Source organism: Martes martes (assembly GCF_963455335.1).
Source record: "Martes martes genome assembly, chromosome: 5".
Taxonomy (NCBI): Eukaryota; Metazoa; Chordata; class Mammalia; order Carnivora; family Mustelidae; genus Martes; species Martes martes.
In genome coordinates, this window is record NC_137892.1 from 33,782,599 (window position 1) to 33,801,028 (window position 18,430).

At 38.9% G+C, this 18,430-nt stretch overlaps 1 protein-coding gene across 1 annotated transcript in view; it reads left to right on the forward strand.

The window, feature by feature from the left end:
- Positions 1 to 18,430, forward strand: part of EPB41L4A (erythrocyte membrane protein band 4.1 like 4A) — a 264,629-nt gene that overhangs the window by 92,683 nt on the left and 153,516 nt on the right. Inside the window, exon 2 of the mRNA XM_080803915.1 lies at positions 15,846 to 15,950. Coding sequence (XP_080660041.1) covers positions 15,846 to 15,950 — 105 coding nt within the window. The remainder of the gene's footprint in view (positions 1 to 15,845; positions 15,951 to 18,430) is intronic.

Consider the following 18,430-nt stretch of genomic DNA (forward strand, 5'->3'; position numbering starts at 1 on the left):
GGAGCCTGATGCAGGGCTCGATCCCAGGACACTGAGCTCAAGAACTGAGCCGAAGGCAGAGGCTTGATTGACTGAGTCACCGAGGTGCCCTGAGATGAACAGATTTTTAAAACTTAAACCTTCTGGGGGCGCCTGGGTGGCTCAGTGGGTTAAAGCCTCTGCCTTCAGCTCAGGTCATGATCCCGGGGTCCTGGGATCGAGTCCCGCATCAGGCTCTCTGCTCGCAGGGAGCCTGCTTCCTCCCTCTCTCTGCCTACCTCTCTGCCTACTTGCTGTCTGTCTGTAAAATGGGTAAGTAAAATCTTTTAAAAAAACAAACAAACAAACAAAAAAACTTAAACCTTCTGGGGCGCCTGGGTGGCTCCGTCAGTTAAGCATCTGCCTTAAGCACACGTCATGATCTCAGGGTCCTGGGCTCAAGCCCTGAATTGGGCTCCTTGCTCATCAGGGAGACTGCTTCTCCTTCTCCCTCTGCCCCTTCCCTCTCCATTCAAGTGCTCTCTCTCTCTCTCTCTCAAATAAATAAAATCTTTAAGAAAAGGAGAGGGAAAAAACCCCTAAACCTTTTATATAAAATAGGATATTGTTTTTAGTTTTGAATTTATAGTTGCTAATAATGAGCAGTATAGGGGCACCTGGGTTCCTCAGTTGGTTAGGCATCTGACTCTTGATCTCAGGTCAGGTCTTCATCTCAGAGTCATGAGTTCAAGCCCACATTGGGTGCCATGCTGGGTGTGGAGCCTACTTAAAATAATAATAATAAACATAGTACAGTTAAAGTTTTGAAATCATCTTTTCATCATTCAGATTAAAGTTTAAATGATTATATCTTAAGTGAGAGCTTATATTTGTAAAACAGATCTTTGGCTTAACATGTTCTGTTCTGCAAGGCTTATGACCTTTAAAATATAATCACTTAAATGTCCTAAATCAAGATTATTAATGAATTCTCAGGAATTTTATTTTGAAGATAGATAACCCATTTTTCCTTTTTGTTAAAATAAAGTCTTAGGTTGTGAAATGTCTTATATTATCTGATATTTCGCTGTTGATTTTACTCTGATCTGTAATGAATAGAATAAGTTAATAGGGTTTCTGTTCCATTCTGTTCATTACAGATCAGAGGTTTAAATTTCAGATCAGATTTACCGAAGAATTGCAAACAATAAGAGAGTTCCTGAATGCTCTTCACTTAGCTTCCTCTAATGTTAACATCTTACGTAATCATGTTATATTTGTCAAAACCAGGAAATAATATAGCCAATTCATTGTATACAAGACTAGTAACCAAACTATGGATTATTTTTGGATTGCAAGTTTTTCCACTAGTGCCCTCTTGTTGGTCCCAGAATCTCATTCAGGATACCATAGTACATTTAGAAAAATTATTTTTTGAGATTCATAACATTCATGAATTTGAAACAGAAGATGTCCAAGACATATGGGAGAAAGATAAAAATTTGACTTGTGTTGCAGACATTTCTGTTTATTGGGGCTGAATTTTTTAATGCACATTTGATGAAACTAAAGAGTATGCTTTACATATAGTTTTGAAAATAGGTCTCTACTGTGGAAATTCTGGCAAAGAATGCTGCTATCTATTATTTGATCTCTGTTCTTCCTTGTGGACTGCTTCATTTTTTCTTTTAGTTTTATTTTATTACTAAAAATATTTGTGAACTCGTGTTCTAAGAAGATCTGTAAGAGACAGAGGCAGATGTTTGTACAGTGGCAATTATGTGGCATTGGTTCTATTCCTAGAACTTTAGCAGCTAGCCCTGTGACCTGTGAGCAGCTCACTCATCTAGTGGATCCTAGTGTCCTCATCTATAAGCTGAAGAAGGGTTTATAAATCCCCCCAAATACCTGAGAATCAAGAACACAATCTATTTCATAATATGTGTCATCAATAATGCACCCTTGTTAGTATGGTGAGGTAGTTCTCAAGCTTTTTCTGTCTCAGAATTTCCTTACATGCTTTAGAATTCCTGAGGACTAGGGCACCGGGGTGGCTCAGGTGGTTAAGAGTCTGACTCTTGATTTTGGCTCAGGTCATGATCTCAGGGTCTTGGGATAAGGCCCTGAGTTGGGCTCTGCACTCAGCGGGGCAGTCTGCTTGAAATACTTTCCCTCTCCCTCTCCCTCTGCCGCTCCCCTTTCTTGTGCATGCATTCTCTCTCTCTCTCTCTCTCTCTCTCTCATTCTCGGTCTTTCTCTCTCAAATGAATACATAAATCTTAAAAGAAATAAATAAAATTACTTAGGACCTCAAAGAACTTTTGTCTGTGAGGGTTTTATCTGTGTATATTTGCAGTATTGTAAGTTAAAGCTAAGAAATAAAACTAATTCATTTTAAAAATTGCATTACATGTCAATGTAAATTTTTTTTTTTTTAAGATTTTGTTTATTTGAGAGAGAGAAAGAGAGAGCACAAGCAGGGGGGAGGAGCAGAGAGAGAGGGAGAAGCAGACTCCCCTCTGAGTAGGGAGCCCGAAGCAATGAGGGGCTCCATCCTGAGACTCTTGGATCGTGACCTGAGCTGAAGGCACAAACTCAACTGACTGAGCCACTCAGGTGCCCTCAGTGTAATTATTTTATAGAAATAGTTGTATTTTCAAAAAAGAAAAAAAAAGAAATAGTTGTATTTTCCAAAAGGAGACAATTTTAGATGAGGAGAGTGACCTTTTTTAAAAAATATTTTTGCAAAAAAATATATATATTTTTGCAAGTTTATTTAAGACCTGGTTTAATAGAAAATAGCTGATTCTCTGATCTGCTGTCTACACTGTCTGTTAGTGAGATCCTTTGCCCTGTAACCTCTGGAAAGCTGTATACTTGTGAGAGAGAAAAGATGATAAATAACAAAATATTCAGAATACAGTTTTGACCTCATGGACTACTGAATACATCTCTGGGTCTTCCCAGGGATCCTCAGACCATGGTTTGAGAACCAGTTACACAAGAGCATGAACTCAAGAGTTTTAGGTCTGATATTTCTGGGTCAGAGTCCTGCCTTTACCACTTATTTCCGTGTGACTGTACCCAAACTGCTTATCCTTTCCCAATGTCTGCAATCTCATTTGTAAAATGGTAATAAAAACTCCAAGCTTACATAGCTCTTGTGGAGATTAAATGAAATAAAGTATATGAAAGTGTCTAGCATAGTGACGTAAATACAGATGCTCAAGATTTGTTCTCCATCCATTGTTGTAATTTATTTATGTATTTATTCCATTGTTGTAATTTAGACTGTTACATCAAAGATGAGTTGAGCAGAGGAAGAACATCATGAAGATTATAACCAGTTTAGAGACAAAAACTGGGGAGTGAGCTGTGGTAGATTGTGTGCAAGGATGGCTGCCAGTGATCCTTCCTTGTTACTCTTCTTATTAAGAGATGGCATCTGTTTCCCCTCCCTTTCCATCTCGGATGACTTGCTTTGACTGATAGAGTATAGCACGAGGGAAGCTGTGCCGGGTGTGGGCCTTAAGAAACCTGGCAGCTTCACTCTTGTGGTCTCAGAGGCCTCAGTCACCATGGTAGACTACCCTTCTGAAGAGAGAGGCTCTAGATGATGAGAGACAGTGAAGGGAAGGAGAGAGGCCAAGCCGGCCTCCAGTCATTCCTTACCCCAGGTGAAGTGTCAATATGTGAATGAAGCCGTCTTGGTTCTTGAGCTCAAGTGAACCTCTCTAGCCAACACCAGATGGAACAGACGTCATCTTTCCCTTCTGAGCCCTACCCAGATTGCAGAATCAAGAGCAAATTGTTGTTGCCTCAAGCCACTAAGTTTTGAGGTGATTTGTTACACAGCAATAGATGGCTGAAACATTAGATAAGTCTGAGAAAAATTTATCTGTGTGAGCACACTTTTTTTTTTAAAGGTTTTATTTATTGAGAGAGAGTGAGAAAGCAAGCACAAGCAGGGGGGTAGGGTCAGAGAGAGAAGGAGAAGTAGGCTCCATCTCAGGACCCTGGGATCATGACCCGAGCCAAAGGCAGACGCTTAACCAACTGAGCCACCCCGACGCCCCTAAACTTTTATATATGAAAAATATAGACAGCACCTTGAAAAACAAACATTTTACTTTTTATTTTAAATGACTAAAAGAGGGTTTCCTTTATAGATTCCTCACCTAGAGGATAAAGGTAACTTAGTCAGAAACCATCAGATGGTGGTTAACAATACTTGGTCTGAGAAGCAGTTACTATTGGTGCCTGAAGAATCTCTCCCTCGTGCTCCTATTTTGCTTTATCCTAACAGGTCTGAGCTGAAAAAAAAAAAAAAAAAAAAAAAAAGTAACGTGATTTATGTTTTCCCACAGAACTGGGAATCTATTATGTTAAAAACACTAAATAAAAATATAGTGCATTTAAAAAGGCATAACATTAAGGAATTTTTTAAAGGGTTCTTTTCCCCTTTGTGAAGGAGTAAACTGTCTGGAGTGTAATAGTTATCATTCTGTGCAGCTGGCAAAAACCTGCCTTTCTGGTTTGTAATGTCATGTTAATCTGCAAAAGTGTTATTACTCATTCGAAAAATTCTTTGTTCTGGTTGAAAGCCTCACTGACGGTATTTTCAAATAAACTTGTCCTATTTGGGAGTATTTCTCAAGATTATAAGCCTCTTGTAGCTCTGTTCTTTCCAGAATGCTGCTAGTGTGTCAGTAATAAAAGTAATCTATCTCTATTTGCTTAGATTTACGTGGCATCTAATTCACAATCCAGAAATATGTCACAGGCATTTACTCTCATTTGAAAAGTAAATTAATATCTTGTAACATTAAATGAGTTTTTTCTGAGTGGGGTTGGAAAAGTCAGATACTTCTTTCTTGATTTTCTTCTTACTGCCTCGTATCTAGTCTCTTTTGATTTCCTTACAATAGCAAACAAAAATACATCAGATTTATTTTATTGCCCAAGGAAAACTATATATCTCTATATAAACTTTCTATGGAAACATTTAATATAGGGCCCCTTTATTTTTTCATATCTTGGTAGTTTTTTAGAGCCCATTGAGTTTGTTGGAATTAGAGAACACTGAAACAAATGTGTAACTAAAAGTAAACTATGTAGCTTTGACTCAGCTGATCTACTGAGGTCAAGATAAATGAATCCATCCATCTTTCTGCTTTCATAGGTCTGACTGGTTAGGAAAGTAGAAATCTTAAAAACAGACAAATCAAGGTATAGGTCACAGGCCACCATGTTTCCAGCATTGCACTTCCCTCTTCCTTGTTTGTTGGCTCTTAGTATTAATTCAAAGAATTTTTAGGGAGCTCTATGTGTAAATTCTTGAACTGCATGGAAAGGAAGTGGTGTGTAATCCTCAGCACCTGCTTTCAAAATGTCTAAATATTAATAGAAAAGTGAAGAGAAGTATGCAATGCATTAACAAAGGCAGAATAGTTTAAGTCTCAGAGGCAGGCAGAAATTAGAGGTTGGGTGGAGGGAGAGGTCATAATAAGGTTGAGGAGATAAGGACAGGCTTCATGGAGAAGGTGGCATTTGAACTGGATCTTGAAGGATTAAATGGGGGTTTGACGATGCCAGAGCAGGAAAGATAGCCCAGAGAGAGAACAGTGCAGGCAGGCCAAGGCCCAAGGAGCCCTCAAGAATTCCGTTCTTGATAGTTGTGTTGCCACTTGGCTCATTCTCTCAAGTCTTACTTGTGGAGATCCACTATGTGTCTAAGACTGCCTTGTAATTTATTGACCTTTTTTTAAAAGATTATTTATTTATCTATTTATTTGTCAGAGAGAGAGAGAGAGAGAGAAAGAGAGAGCGACCACAGGCAGGGGGACCACAAGCAGGCGGGCAGGCAGAGGTTGAAGCAGGGAGAGGTTGAATCCAAGCCTGCTTGGCAGGGAGACCAATGAGGGACTTGATCCCAGAACCCTGGGATCACGACCTGAGCTGAAGGCAGATTCTCAACTGACTGAGCCACCCAGGCATCCCTGTAATTTATTGATGTTTATGAGAGTCCCTGGACATGTTGCTAAGTGCTGTGATTGCAGTTGTATCTTACTTTGTAGTATCTCAATGAATTTCTTATTTTGGTGGAGATTTTCTCCGAGAAATGATCAGAAGAAATTGATGGTGCTAAATACAATCCCATTCTTGGCCTTTTTTTTTTTTTTTTTTTTTTTTTTTTTGCCATGTACTGAAAAAAGTAAAGAAAAAGATTTTCTTTAAACTTAAAATGAAACTAACCCATCTGACTTAGAAGTGAAGCCCCATGTCTCAGTGTTTTAAGGATCTGGGGGCATGTAGCCTCAACACTGGAACATAATGGCCTGTAATGATTAGAACTAGCTGCCCAAGGAGCTCAGGAAGAACTTGGATTAAAAGGTCCTAAAGTACCTTTTTTGAGGGGCGGGGGGGAATGGAGAGTGTGAATTGTTTAGAAATGTTGTCAAGAAATTGACAGCGAAACACCATATCCCTATTTTGTCTCCAGGCATCTTCCTTACTTAACACTCACAGCAATCAACCAGATCCACAAAACAGTTACTCCATGAACAATAATAGGTAATGACTAGTTCCTACTTGGCATACCTTTTCTTTTAGAAGATATTTTAATGCAAGTAAAATGTATGCAGGATAACTAGTCAAATGAGTAAAAAAGCTCCTGATGATAACCAAGCCCTTCTTTGTCTCACTTTCTAGAAGTTTCTTAGTCACTCCATAGCCCCAGAACTTCTCCAGGGTTCTGATAGGGTAATGAATGGCTTTCCCCATTGTGGTTCTTTCTGTTATAGTCTGGGGATATATATATATATATATATATATATATATATATATATATCCTATATAGGTTATATATAGAAAGTTATATATATAACTTTCTGTTATAGTCTATAGTCTGTTATTGTTCTGTGGTATTTGTTAGCATGCTTTTTTCATCTTCTGGAGATTAATCATTTGCTTACATGTACTGTAAAATTCAAATTTGGATTGTACATACTCAAGAAATATTTGAATATACTCAATTTGAATATACTCAATAAATATTTGAAGTCATATGTTTCATTATATCCTCAATGGTATTATGATTACTTTTCTAGTAATATATCCTGCAGTTGGCCTGTTCCTTGCCTAGTACACTTCTCAATCTTACTTTGGCTCTCATGTCCATTCTCTGTCACTTCTTCATTTCTTTATTCAAGGATGATTTCCTCTGAACTTGAAGACTATCAATCTGAACTGAAAAATACAGCCCATAGGCAGTCTCTGTGAAGAATCCGTGTGAAGAGTGCAATTTTCCGTAAGCGTCGGAGGCATAAATAATGGGATACAAATTGGGGACAGGGTTATCGGAAGGGGCCGGTTAGGGCAGGACTGGCAGAAATGCAGGCTGGTGATGTGTACCCCCAACCCCAGTAGCTAATTGACTGATGCCGCCCATGGTTTCCGAGTCTTGACATAGTGCAGTATGAGAGATGAGAAGTGAAGAAGTTTTCATGGACAAATGTGCTTGAAGTAGGGACAGAAATACAGTATTTCTGAGGTTCCTCTGCCTCTGCTCCAGGTTCACGTATAGACATGCAACATAACAGAAATCTGTTGAGGGAATCATGAGATCCCACGTTTTTTCTTAAGTCAGCTCTGGATTTGTTGTGGAACACTGCATGTTTTCCTTGTGGTTTCTCCATAGAGGATAACAAGGAGCTAAAGGATGATATTTGTAAAGAATTTTCCGTACCTGGGGCACCTGGGTGGCTCAGTGGGTTAGGCCTCTGCCTTCCGCTCAGGTCATGGTCTCAGGGTCCTGGGATCGAGCCCCGCATTGGAGTCTCTGCTCAGCGGAGAACCTGCTTCCCCCTCTCTCTCTGCCTGCCTCCCTGCCTGCTTGGGATCTCTCTTTCTCTCTGTTACATAAATAAAATCTTAAAAAAAAAAAAAAGAATTTTCCGTACCAGATTCTATATAAATAAAAAGCTGTTGTAGAGGATCGACAGACTCTGCTCTGGTATTTTTGGAGTGATAGTTTTGGAGAATGGTGATTCCTTCTGGGCATGAAACTTCTGCTATTTCCATATACTTTGCAAACTGCTAAGTTGGTTTTCTAAACTTGCTTTTGTGTGTATTCTTCATGAGTAGGCTATTATTTACTGTTTATAAATAGATTATATGTATAAAGAAGCTAACATTTCTTGTGGAATTATAGAATTATAGGCATAAAGTGTTTTTCATAAAGATACCCTTGATTTATATATATGTATATGTATATATATACTTATATTTTTTTCCCAAAAACTCTACCCCATCTCAGTGCTGAAATTTCAAGCAGAATTTATTCCTCTTCTGTTCATGAGGCACTTTTCCATCTGCTTGGGACAGAGGAATTAGGTGGAGTTACGTGGTTCTACTTGCTCTAGTTACTGTCTGTTCCTGTCTGTGCCTGGGTAGGAAAGTGGATCCAGAGGAGGGATTAGATCGAAACGGAACACTAGGCTCATATGTCAGCCTTCCAGAAGTGTTTTCAAGTAAGAGGAAAGCTAGGCATGTGTTACCCGCAGCAGCCTGGACAGTAAGAAAGGTGGATCTCAGTCAGCCAGAAATTATTAATAAAAAAAAAAAAAATTCCTGAGGCAAAAGGCAAATGTGAAACAACTGTAGGTGAAAACTAAAGTCCCAAACCTGGGCAGAACCACAGGAGGGAGGTGGTGATGGGTCAAGGTTGGCTACATGCTTAGTGATTGTGGCTGTACTGGGATTAGGAGAATACAGACCCACCATCAGGGTAGCACCATAGAGACTGTGAGATAAAACCAGTGTCTTTCAGGGAACTTCCTTGGTTACTTCATCAGAGTCATCTGTTACTGTTGGCAACCAAGAGATCTGCCTGTTGCACTTCCATCCCTAGGATAAACTGTTGGTATTCATGATATTTTGAGTATACCATTGGACCCAATTTTCTGCATTCCTAGGATTTTTACTGAGGACCCTGGCATGGCTCTTAGGTCCAAACGTACACAGTTAGTGTTCCTGTGGGGCAAGGGAAGGGAAGCCAGTGGATTGCCTGGCTGCTTCCCTTTAGTACCTCAAGAATGCTGGGAAACCAGGCTTAGGAATCAGTCATCACTGCTCCCGTCCTATTTGATTTCCCCTCTGCATGCCTCTGCTGTTGGACACCCTACAAATGGGAGCCATTATCATGAATGAATTCTCAGGTCTTCATCTGTCTTTGCATCACTTGCTCAGAAGTCAGAGCCCTTGGCTGAAACCAGGTCATGTGTTGTGGCTCAGCTGCTAGGGGTTGGGGTATGGAGTCTGTTTCCTGCCTCTACGAAGACACGCAGGGTGGGGGATTCTTTCCAAGTAGGGAGGGGGTTTGATAGTACTTACCTAGAACGAAAGAACTAAACTAGAAAATTCTTCATGAAGAATATTTGACATTAGAAAGTCTTTTAATGTAACTCATAGATGATTACATCATTTTTGTCCTTTCAGATTCCCATAAATGACTTGATAAAATTATCACCCACTCTTCGGGCGCCTGGGTGGCTCAGTTGGTTGAGTGACTGCCTTCGGCTCAGGTCATGATCCTGGACTTCCAGGATCAAGTCCCGCATCGGGCTCCCAGCTCCTTGGGGAATCGGCTTCTCCCTCTGACCTTCTCCTCTCTCATGCTCTCTCTCACTCATTCTCTCTCAAATAAATAAATAAAATCTTTTAAAAAAAATGATCACCCACTCTTAATTAAAAAATCAAAACAGAATAAAACAAAACAAAAACAAAAAACCCAAAAGGTAGAAATAAAAGGAACCTTCTATTTGATAAAGAGTAGATACAAGGGGTACAGAGCAGCCGGTATACTTAGTGATGAAATTTTAGAAGCAATTACGTTAAAATTACGAAGAAGATTAGGATCATGTTCTCACAACTACCAGTCATCCTTCGGTTGAGGCCCCAACTATTGCAGTAAGGAAAAGAATGTATGGAGGAGGAATTTGGAAAAGAAAAAACTAGAGCAACTTACTATTGGTAGAAAATGTGGCTATATAAAACGATTCCACGGACAAATTCTTTTTACTGATACAAGTTTAGCAAGATGGCCGTGAATAGACCAATGTGGAAGAATTAATTGCTAATATGTTAGAAATCAGAAAGTATAATAAAACAACAATAAAACTATAAAATAGCTATGAATAAGCATATATTAGTTTTCTGTTGCTGCATAACAAATTTCTGCGAATTAGTAGCTTAAATCTATCTATCCCTATTTATTATCTTACCATTCTGTAGGTCTGAAATCCAGGATAGAGTGACTGGGTTCTGTGCTTAATCTCAGAAGGCTAAAATCAAGGTGTTGGTTATCAGAGTCCTTCTTTGAAGGCTCTGGGGAAGAATCTGCTTCCAAACTCAGGTTGTTAGCTAAATCCAGTTTTTGTGGCTGTAGGACTGAGTTTCCCATTTCCTTACTTGGAGTCTACTCTCAGCTCCTTGAGGGTGCTAGCATTGCTATCTCAGATGCTCCCTCCATCTTTCAAGTGGCAAGGACCCGTGGAGTTGTTTCTATGCTTTGAAAGTCTTTGACTTACATTCTACCTGTTTCTGTTGATGGAGAAAGTGTTTTGCTTGTTAGGGCCCATGTGATTGTGTCAGATCCACTCAAATGACCTCCTGATATTAAGGCTAACTGTGACCTATAATATAACACAATCACAGTATTGAGAGTTCATTTTATCAGCTCCAGGGATTAGAACAGGATTTATTTTGGGGGAGAGGGCACTTTGTAAATTTTGCCTGCCATAAAGTTTGAGTAGAATTTTGTAAGACCTACATGAAAAAAAGTATAAACATCCTTGAAGGGCATAGGAGAAAACCATATGTTTCACTTTGTAAATATCCTATCATTACACTCCAAGTCATCCAGTCTATCAGTTCAATTTAATTCCGTCAAAACCCCGATAGAATTATTTATTAAATTAGCAAGCTGAATATCATCCTTAATGGGGAAAAATGGAGAGCTTTTTCCCTAAGGTCAGGAACATGACAAGGACATCCACTCTCACCTCTTTTATTCAATATTGTCCTGGAAGTCCTAGCCACAGCAGTTAGACAACAGACAGAAATAAAAGACATCCAAAGTTGGTAAGGAAGAAGTAGTAAAACTTTGACTATTTGCAGATGACCTGACACTATGTATAGAAAACCCAAAAGACTCCACCAAAAAACCTGCTAGAACTGATAAACAAATTCAGTAAAGTCAGAGGTTACAAATCAGTGTACAGAAATCTGTTGCATTTCTGTGCACTAATAATGAAACAGCAGAAAGAGAAATTCAGAAAACATTTTTGTTTTTAATTACACCCCAAATAGTAAGATTCTTAGGAATAAACCTAACCAAAAAGGAAAAGAATCTGTACTCTGAAAACTATAAAACACTGATGAAAGAAATTGAAGGTGACACAGGAAATGGAAAGATGTTCCGTGCTCATGGAGTGGAAGAACGAATATTGTTAAAATGTCTATATTACCCAAGCAATCCACATGTTTAAAGCAGTCCCTATCAAAATAACCAAGAACATTTTTCACAGAACTAGAACAAAGAATCCTAAATTTGTATGGAACCACAAAAGACCCTGGATAGCCAAAGCAATCTTGAAGAAGCAAAGCAAAGCTGGAAGCATCACAGTCCGGACCTCAAGTTACCTTACAAAGCTGTAGTTATCAAAACAGTATAGTGCTGGCATGTAGACACTTAAATCAGTGGAATAGAATAGAAAACCCGAAAAAAAAAAAAAAAAGAATAGAAAACCCGGAAAAAACCCCACAATTATATGGTCAATTTATATTCAGTAAAGCAGGAAAGAATATACAATGGAAAAAAAGGGTTCTTCAACAAATGGTGTTGGGAAAACTGAACAGCAACATGCAAAAGAATGAAACTTGACCACTTTCTTACACCATATACAAACATAAATTGAAAATGGATTAAAAACCTGAATGTGGGGCACCTGGGTGGCTCAGTGGGTTAAGCCTCTGCCTTCAGCTCAGGTCATGATCTCGGGGTCCTAGGATGGAGCCCCTCATCGGGCTCTCTGCTCAGGGGGGAGCCTGCTTCCCTCTCTATCTCTGCCTGCCTCTCTGCCTACTTGGGATCTCTGTCTGTCAAATAAATAAATAAAATCTTAAACAACAACAACAACAAACCCCTAAATGGGAGTCCTAAAACACAGGCAGTAACCTCTTTGACATTGGCCATAGCAACTTTCTAGATATGTCTCCCAAGGCAAGGGAAACAAAAGCACAAATAAACTATTGGGACTATATCAAAATGAAAAGCTCCTGCACAGAGGAGGAAACAACAAAACTAAAAGGCAACCTACAGAATGGGAGTGGATATTTGCAAATGACATACCTGATAAAGGGTTACTATCCAAAATATATAAAGAACTTACAAAACTTAAAAAAAAAAAATCTAATCTAATTTAAAAATGGGCAGAAGACCTAACAGACATTTCTCCAAAGAAGACATACACATGGCCAACAGACATATCAGGGGAATATAAATCATAACTACAATCAGATATCACCTCATACCTGTCAGAATGGCTAAAATCAAAAACACAAGAAACAACAGGTGTTGGCAAGGATGTGGAGGAGGGGGAACACTCTTGCACTGTTGGCGGAAGTGTAAACTTGTTTTGCCACTGTGGAAAACAATATGAAGTTTCCCCAAAAAGTTAAAAATAGAGCTGCCTTACCATCCAGCAATCATACTACTGGGTATTTACCCAATGAATCCAAAGATACTAATTCGAAGGGATATATGCACCCCTGTGTTTATTGCAGCATTACTTACAGTAGCCCAACTCTGGAAGCAGCCCAGGTGTCCAGTCAGTAGATGAATGCCTAAAGAAGAGGTGGTATATGTACATCATGGAATTTTTGGGGGTGGTGGAGCAAAGGAAGAAGGAGAGAACGAATCTTAAGTAGGCTTAAGTAAGCCAGATGCTTAACTGACTGAGCCATCCAGACACTCCTGGAATATTTTTTCAAAGATTTATGCATTTATTTGAGGGGGGAGGGGCAAAAGTAGAGGGAGAGAGAGAATCTCCAGCAGACTCCTTGCTGAGTGCAGAGCCTGGCATGGGGCTTTATGCCATGACCCTGGGATCGTGACCCGAGCCTCAATTGGGAGTCAGGTGGATGCTCCCTGACTGAGCCATCCAGGTGCCCCTACAATGGAACATTATTTGGCCATAAAAAAAGCATGAAATCTTGCCATTTGCAACAACATGGATGGATCTAGAGAACAATGTTAAGTAAAGTAAGTCAATCAGGGAGAGACAAATACTATATGATTTCACTCATATGTGGAATTTAAGAAACAGAACAAACAAAGGGAAAACAATAAGAGAGAGGAACAAACCAAGAATAGACTCTTAACTATTGAGAATAAACTGATTGTTACTAAGGGGGTGGGGATGAGTGAAATAGGTGATGGGGATTAAGGAGGGCATTTGTTGTGTTGAGTACCCAGTAATGTATGGAAGTGTTGAATCACTATGTTGTATACTTGAAACTAATGTAACACACTGTATGTTAGTACTGGAATTTAGATAAAAACTTAAAAAAAAATAGCAACCTGCTACTAAACATCCTCTAATAGAGAAAAATATCTAAGAATTTGCAAAAACAATTTTAGAAAAGAATGGTGGGTACCAACAAATGACATTAAAACTGAATCATTAAAATCTTGGAGGTTTGGTTCAGGAATAATCCATGGGATAGAGTAAGGGCTAATTTAGTAAAGGATGAAGTTTTTATCACATCAAGAGAAATGATGGCCTTTTCAGTAAAATGTCTATCCATTTGGAAACAAAGTTAGGCCTTTATCCCAAGCACAAAAGTAATTTACAGATGGGATAAAAAAGCTAATTATATAAAGTAAAATTGTATAGCGGTGTCTGGGTGGCACGGTCGGGAAAGCGTCTCACTCTTGTTTGGCTCAGGTCCTGATCTCAGGGTTGTGAGATTGGCCCTGCCTCTGGCTCTGCACTAAGTGTGGGGTCTGCTTAAGATTCTTTTTCCTTCTCCCTCTGCCCCTCCCATTTGTGTGCGTGTGCTCTCTCTCAAATAAATCTTTTTAAAAAGTTGTGTTATTATAAATACTTAGGAGAAGTTGCTCATAAACTTCAAGTTAGAGAACACCTAACCCAAATGCCAAGAAATGCAGTTGGTTAGTAGGTAGATGATAGAGCACCTACTTTTATAAGTGTCAGGAAAATGCAAATTAAAAGTTACCCTCTCCGCTCTTTTTTGTTCAGTGAGATGGGGAAAATTTTGCTCGAGAGAATTTGTTGGCAAAGGTATGGGGAAATGCACTTTCACTGAATAAATTGTAATGGTCTTTTTGGCAGTGCCCGTTGTAGTTTTAAGTATGCGTATCCTTAGAAAGAGTAATTTTCCTTCCAGATTTTTACCCTAGCTAAACGTGTAAGTACATGAGCACAAAGAAACATTGACTGGACGTGGCATTGTTAGTATAGAACATGTCCCAAACCAAAGATCCATCATGGAAGGCCTTTTTGTTTATGAATTATCCACTGGATTTTGAAAAAGACACCAATTAAGTTTAACCAAGGTAATTTAGTAGAAGGAAACAAAAAAACCTTTGGGATTTGTAACAAGAACAGTCTTCTCTCAGTGTGTGCCTTTATCACCTCTCATCCATTTTACAATGCATTTATAGATTTTATTTATTTATTTGACAGACAGAGATCACAAGTAGGCAAAGAGGCCGACAGAGAGAGGAAGGGAAGCAGGCTCCCCACTGAGCAGAGAGCCCGATGTCGGGCTCGATCCCAGGACCCTGAGATCATGACCTGAGCCGAAGGCAGAGGCTTTAACCCACTGAGCCACCCAGGCGCCCCATTTTACAATGCATTTAATCAAAACATCTCCCTTATGTCACAACTCATTTCCTAAAAGCAGTGCAATACTGAGTACTCTCCATATACAAGCAAACGAGTGATGGTAATTCTCTGGGGAAAACCACAGCTGAAGGAAGCCCTACTTCATTAACGCAGTGCGCGACTTCTTGGGGACGACTTCTCCCCTGCTGTACCTGCCTGGGTGGGGCAAGAGAAAGGAAAAGTCTGTATCAGTGGACCTCCGAAATGGATTGTTTTCAAGATTAATATGATATGTGAAGTAGTGCTTGCTGATTAAATGTTTATCTTCAGCTATGTGATAATTGGTAATTAATATATTAGATCTACTATATTAGATCTTAGAAAGCAGGGGAAATGTTCTCTTTACATCTCTGCTTATGTGAAAGAGATAAAGTAAAATTTCTTCACAAGGGCTTTTCAGAACATTAACTTGGGCAGCTTTAATCTGTGGGTTTATTAGTTGAGGATTGAAAATAAAAGCTTTGGCTATTGTTATTTTAATTCTGTGTATCTTCTGTGTTGTGATAGTAATGCTGTAGGTGAAAATTGCTTTTTCAAGTGAAAGAACTGTGGGATTTTAACCAACATGAGTGGTTTTTGATGAATTCATTAGATGCTCTTCATATAAAAGATTATCTTTACTAAGATAAGAATTTTGTCTGGAAGATAATTTACAATCCCCTAAGAAAAGAAGCTTATATTAATTAAAAACCCACTACAATTTAAAATTTTTTTTTCAAAGGAATTTCTTTAATACATTTTACTTGCAACCCTGCTTTTCTTTGTAATGAGGCAAAACTCAAAGAGGGCACCGTGGGCTAATAAAATCACTTCCATTGTGGGCGAAGCTAAGAGAAGATGAGAGCTGTGACTATGTCCCACTGAGAAAGATGAGACACCATGTTAAAAAAATAAAACTGTGAATTATTTTTGCAGAAGTCAACGAAAGGTTCTGTTGTCCTTGACCACGTATTCCGTCACATAAACCTCGTGGAGATAGATTATTTTGGGCTGCGTTACTGTGACAGAAGCCATCAGACAGTGAGTACAATGACTTTGTATTCAGTTTTTCTGGTTATAAAGTTCCCTCTCTCTCTGGCCTTTGCTGATGTGGTTTTAAGTAGGTAGTTTCTTTGTAACCGAAAATGAGTTTGAAAGCCTCAAACATGTTTTTCCTTGCTAATATGTTTAGCTTTTTTTTTTTTTCCTCTTCTGCCAAAAATCTATATAGAGTGGCAGGATTCACAACCTATATGTGTGTACTCCTCTTTGCAGAAGACTTTGCTGGTTTACATTTTTACAGCTGTATCATAGAGAGTACTTTTCATGTATACTGTTAGGAGAACTAAGTAAGCCAGGTAATGTGTTAGGAGGTAAGTGGCTAGTCTTCTGAAAGGACAGATACTACTTACTGCCTTTTAAGAAAATAAATGGTTAAAGAGAAAAAATACAGTGTGAAAAGGTGCTTATCTAAGCTTTAGAAGTTGGGAGAATAATTACAAAAGAAACAAGTAGGAGGTTTCACTCATGAGCTTGATGGAGTAAGTAATAAAGGCAACCAAACTTTTGGTGTCTGGGGTCAGTCTTCATGAAGTTCTAACATCTTCCTAGCTGGTTGGTTGGTGGAAAGTTTCTTAGTGAAGAAACTCACTACATTGGTTAGTGTAGATCCTATATGGTTGTAAGGTTGAAAAGCTGTTTCTTGGGTGGTGAGCAGAGGAAAAAGACTTTGGAGGTGGTTGTTGGGGGTATGAAAGGATATTCATTAGTGCCTTTTATTTTAGTCTAAGAAGGGTCTTAACCTCAGACACAGTCTTATTATGCAGAGTACTTATATGCTTACCTTAAAAGTCCCATTTGACTTTTTATTTTTCATGTTACTCAACTCCTTTTGGAAGAAAGATTTCGGCTTCTTCCTTCATCAGTTCTCCCAGCCTCCAGTGGATCATCTGGGATCTATTCAGTGAGGCACATGATTGTCTGAGTGGGCTTTTTCTGTCCCGGTTACAGGAATGTGCTAGGATGAGAAGAGACAGACAACTGGAATGCTATTGATGGTGATAACTTGTGATTTTTCCTGAGCTAGTTTCATAATCCGTTTTGTTTCAAAGGAGGATTTCACAAGCAGGAATAAAAAATTGGGTGTGTTGGTGAGCTTTCCCTAGAAAGGAGTAGCTTTCTAAAGGCAAACGGTCATTAAGGCATACTTCAAAGAAAGGGAAATGGACATCTTCAGGGATTCCCTAAATTCTGTCCTGTATGGGCCATAAGTGAATACTGCAGAACTGTAAATCTACATTGAAAGATTAAATTGAAGGCTATAGAAGCTATCTTGCATTACATTCATATTTTTGAAAGAACATTTTTCTTAGTAGAGAAAATTACTGTTTCCTGGTCTTATCTAGTATGTCAGACTTCGCCTGGAAAGATTGACTGTCTTGCTAAAATTATATAGACCTTATCTCTCTCTCTCTCCTTTTTTTTGAAATTTTGCAAAGGAAGAAAATATATGAAAAGTCAGACAATCTCAACTGAGCCACCCAGGCGCCCTGCCAGAGAATGTCAAACAATGGCCTGTATCATTACAAAAAGAATTAGCAGTTGGTATTGATTCAAGAGTTTTTCTAGGGCTTATATTAAAACCAAAAAATTTTTTTTCTCTTACCTTATTCTTAAGGGTTGGCATTTGTGGTGTGTTTGCAGTGAAGGTTTTGGAAGAAGCCACATTACAGTTAGAAGGAGAAAGCTCTTAAGTCATTTTTTTTTTTTTTGATACTGTAAGAACACCAGGTGTGTAAATCACATGGAAAAAACATCTTTTTGCCTCCTGAATTTAGTTGTTTCTAGTAAATGAAGATAAAATAGAGGTGATTAATAAACATTCCTTAGTCTTTTCATGCTCAAGTGTATTGTCTGATTGTCTTACATATATATATATATTTTAATTTTTTTATTTTAATAAACATATAATGTATTTTTATCCCCAGGGGTACAGGTCTGTGAATCGCCAGGTTTACACATTTCACAGCACTCATCATAGCACATACCCTCCCCAATGTCCATTTCCCCACCACCCTCTCCCATCCCCCCTCCCCCCAGCAACCCTCAGTCTGTTTCTTGAGATTGAGTCTTTTATGGTTTGTCTCCCTCCCAATCCCATCTTTTCATTTTTTCTTTTCCTACCTCCCCCCAACCCCCCCAACCCCCGCCTTGCATCTCCACTTCCTCATATCAAAGAGATCATATGATAGTTGTCTTTCTCCGATTGACTTATTTCGCTAAGCATGATACCCTCTAGTTCCATCCACGTCGTCGCAAATGGCAAGATTTCATGTCTTTTGATGGCTGCATAGTATTCCATTGTGTATATATACCACTTCTTCTTTATCCATTCATCTGTTGATGGACATCTAGGCTCTTTCCACAGTTTGGCTATTGTGGACATTGCTGCTATAAACATTCGGGTGCACGTGCCCCTTCGGAGTACCACGTTTGTATCTTTAGGATATATACCTAGTAGT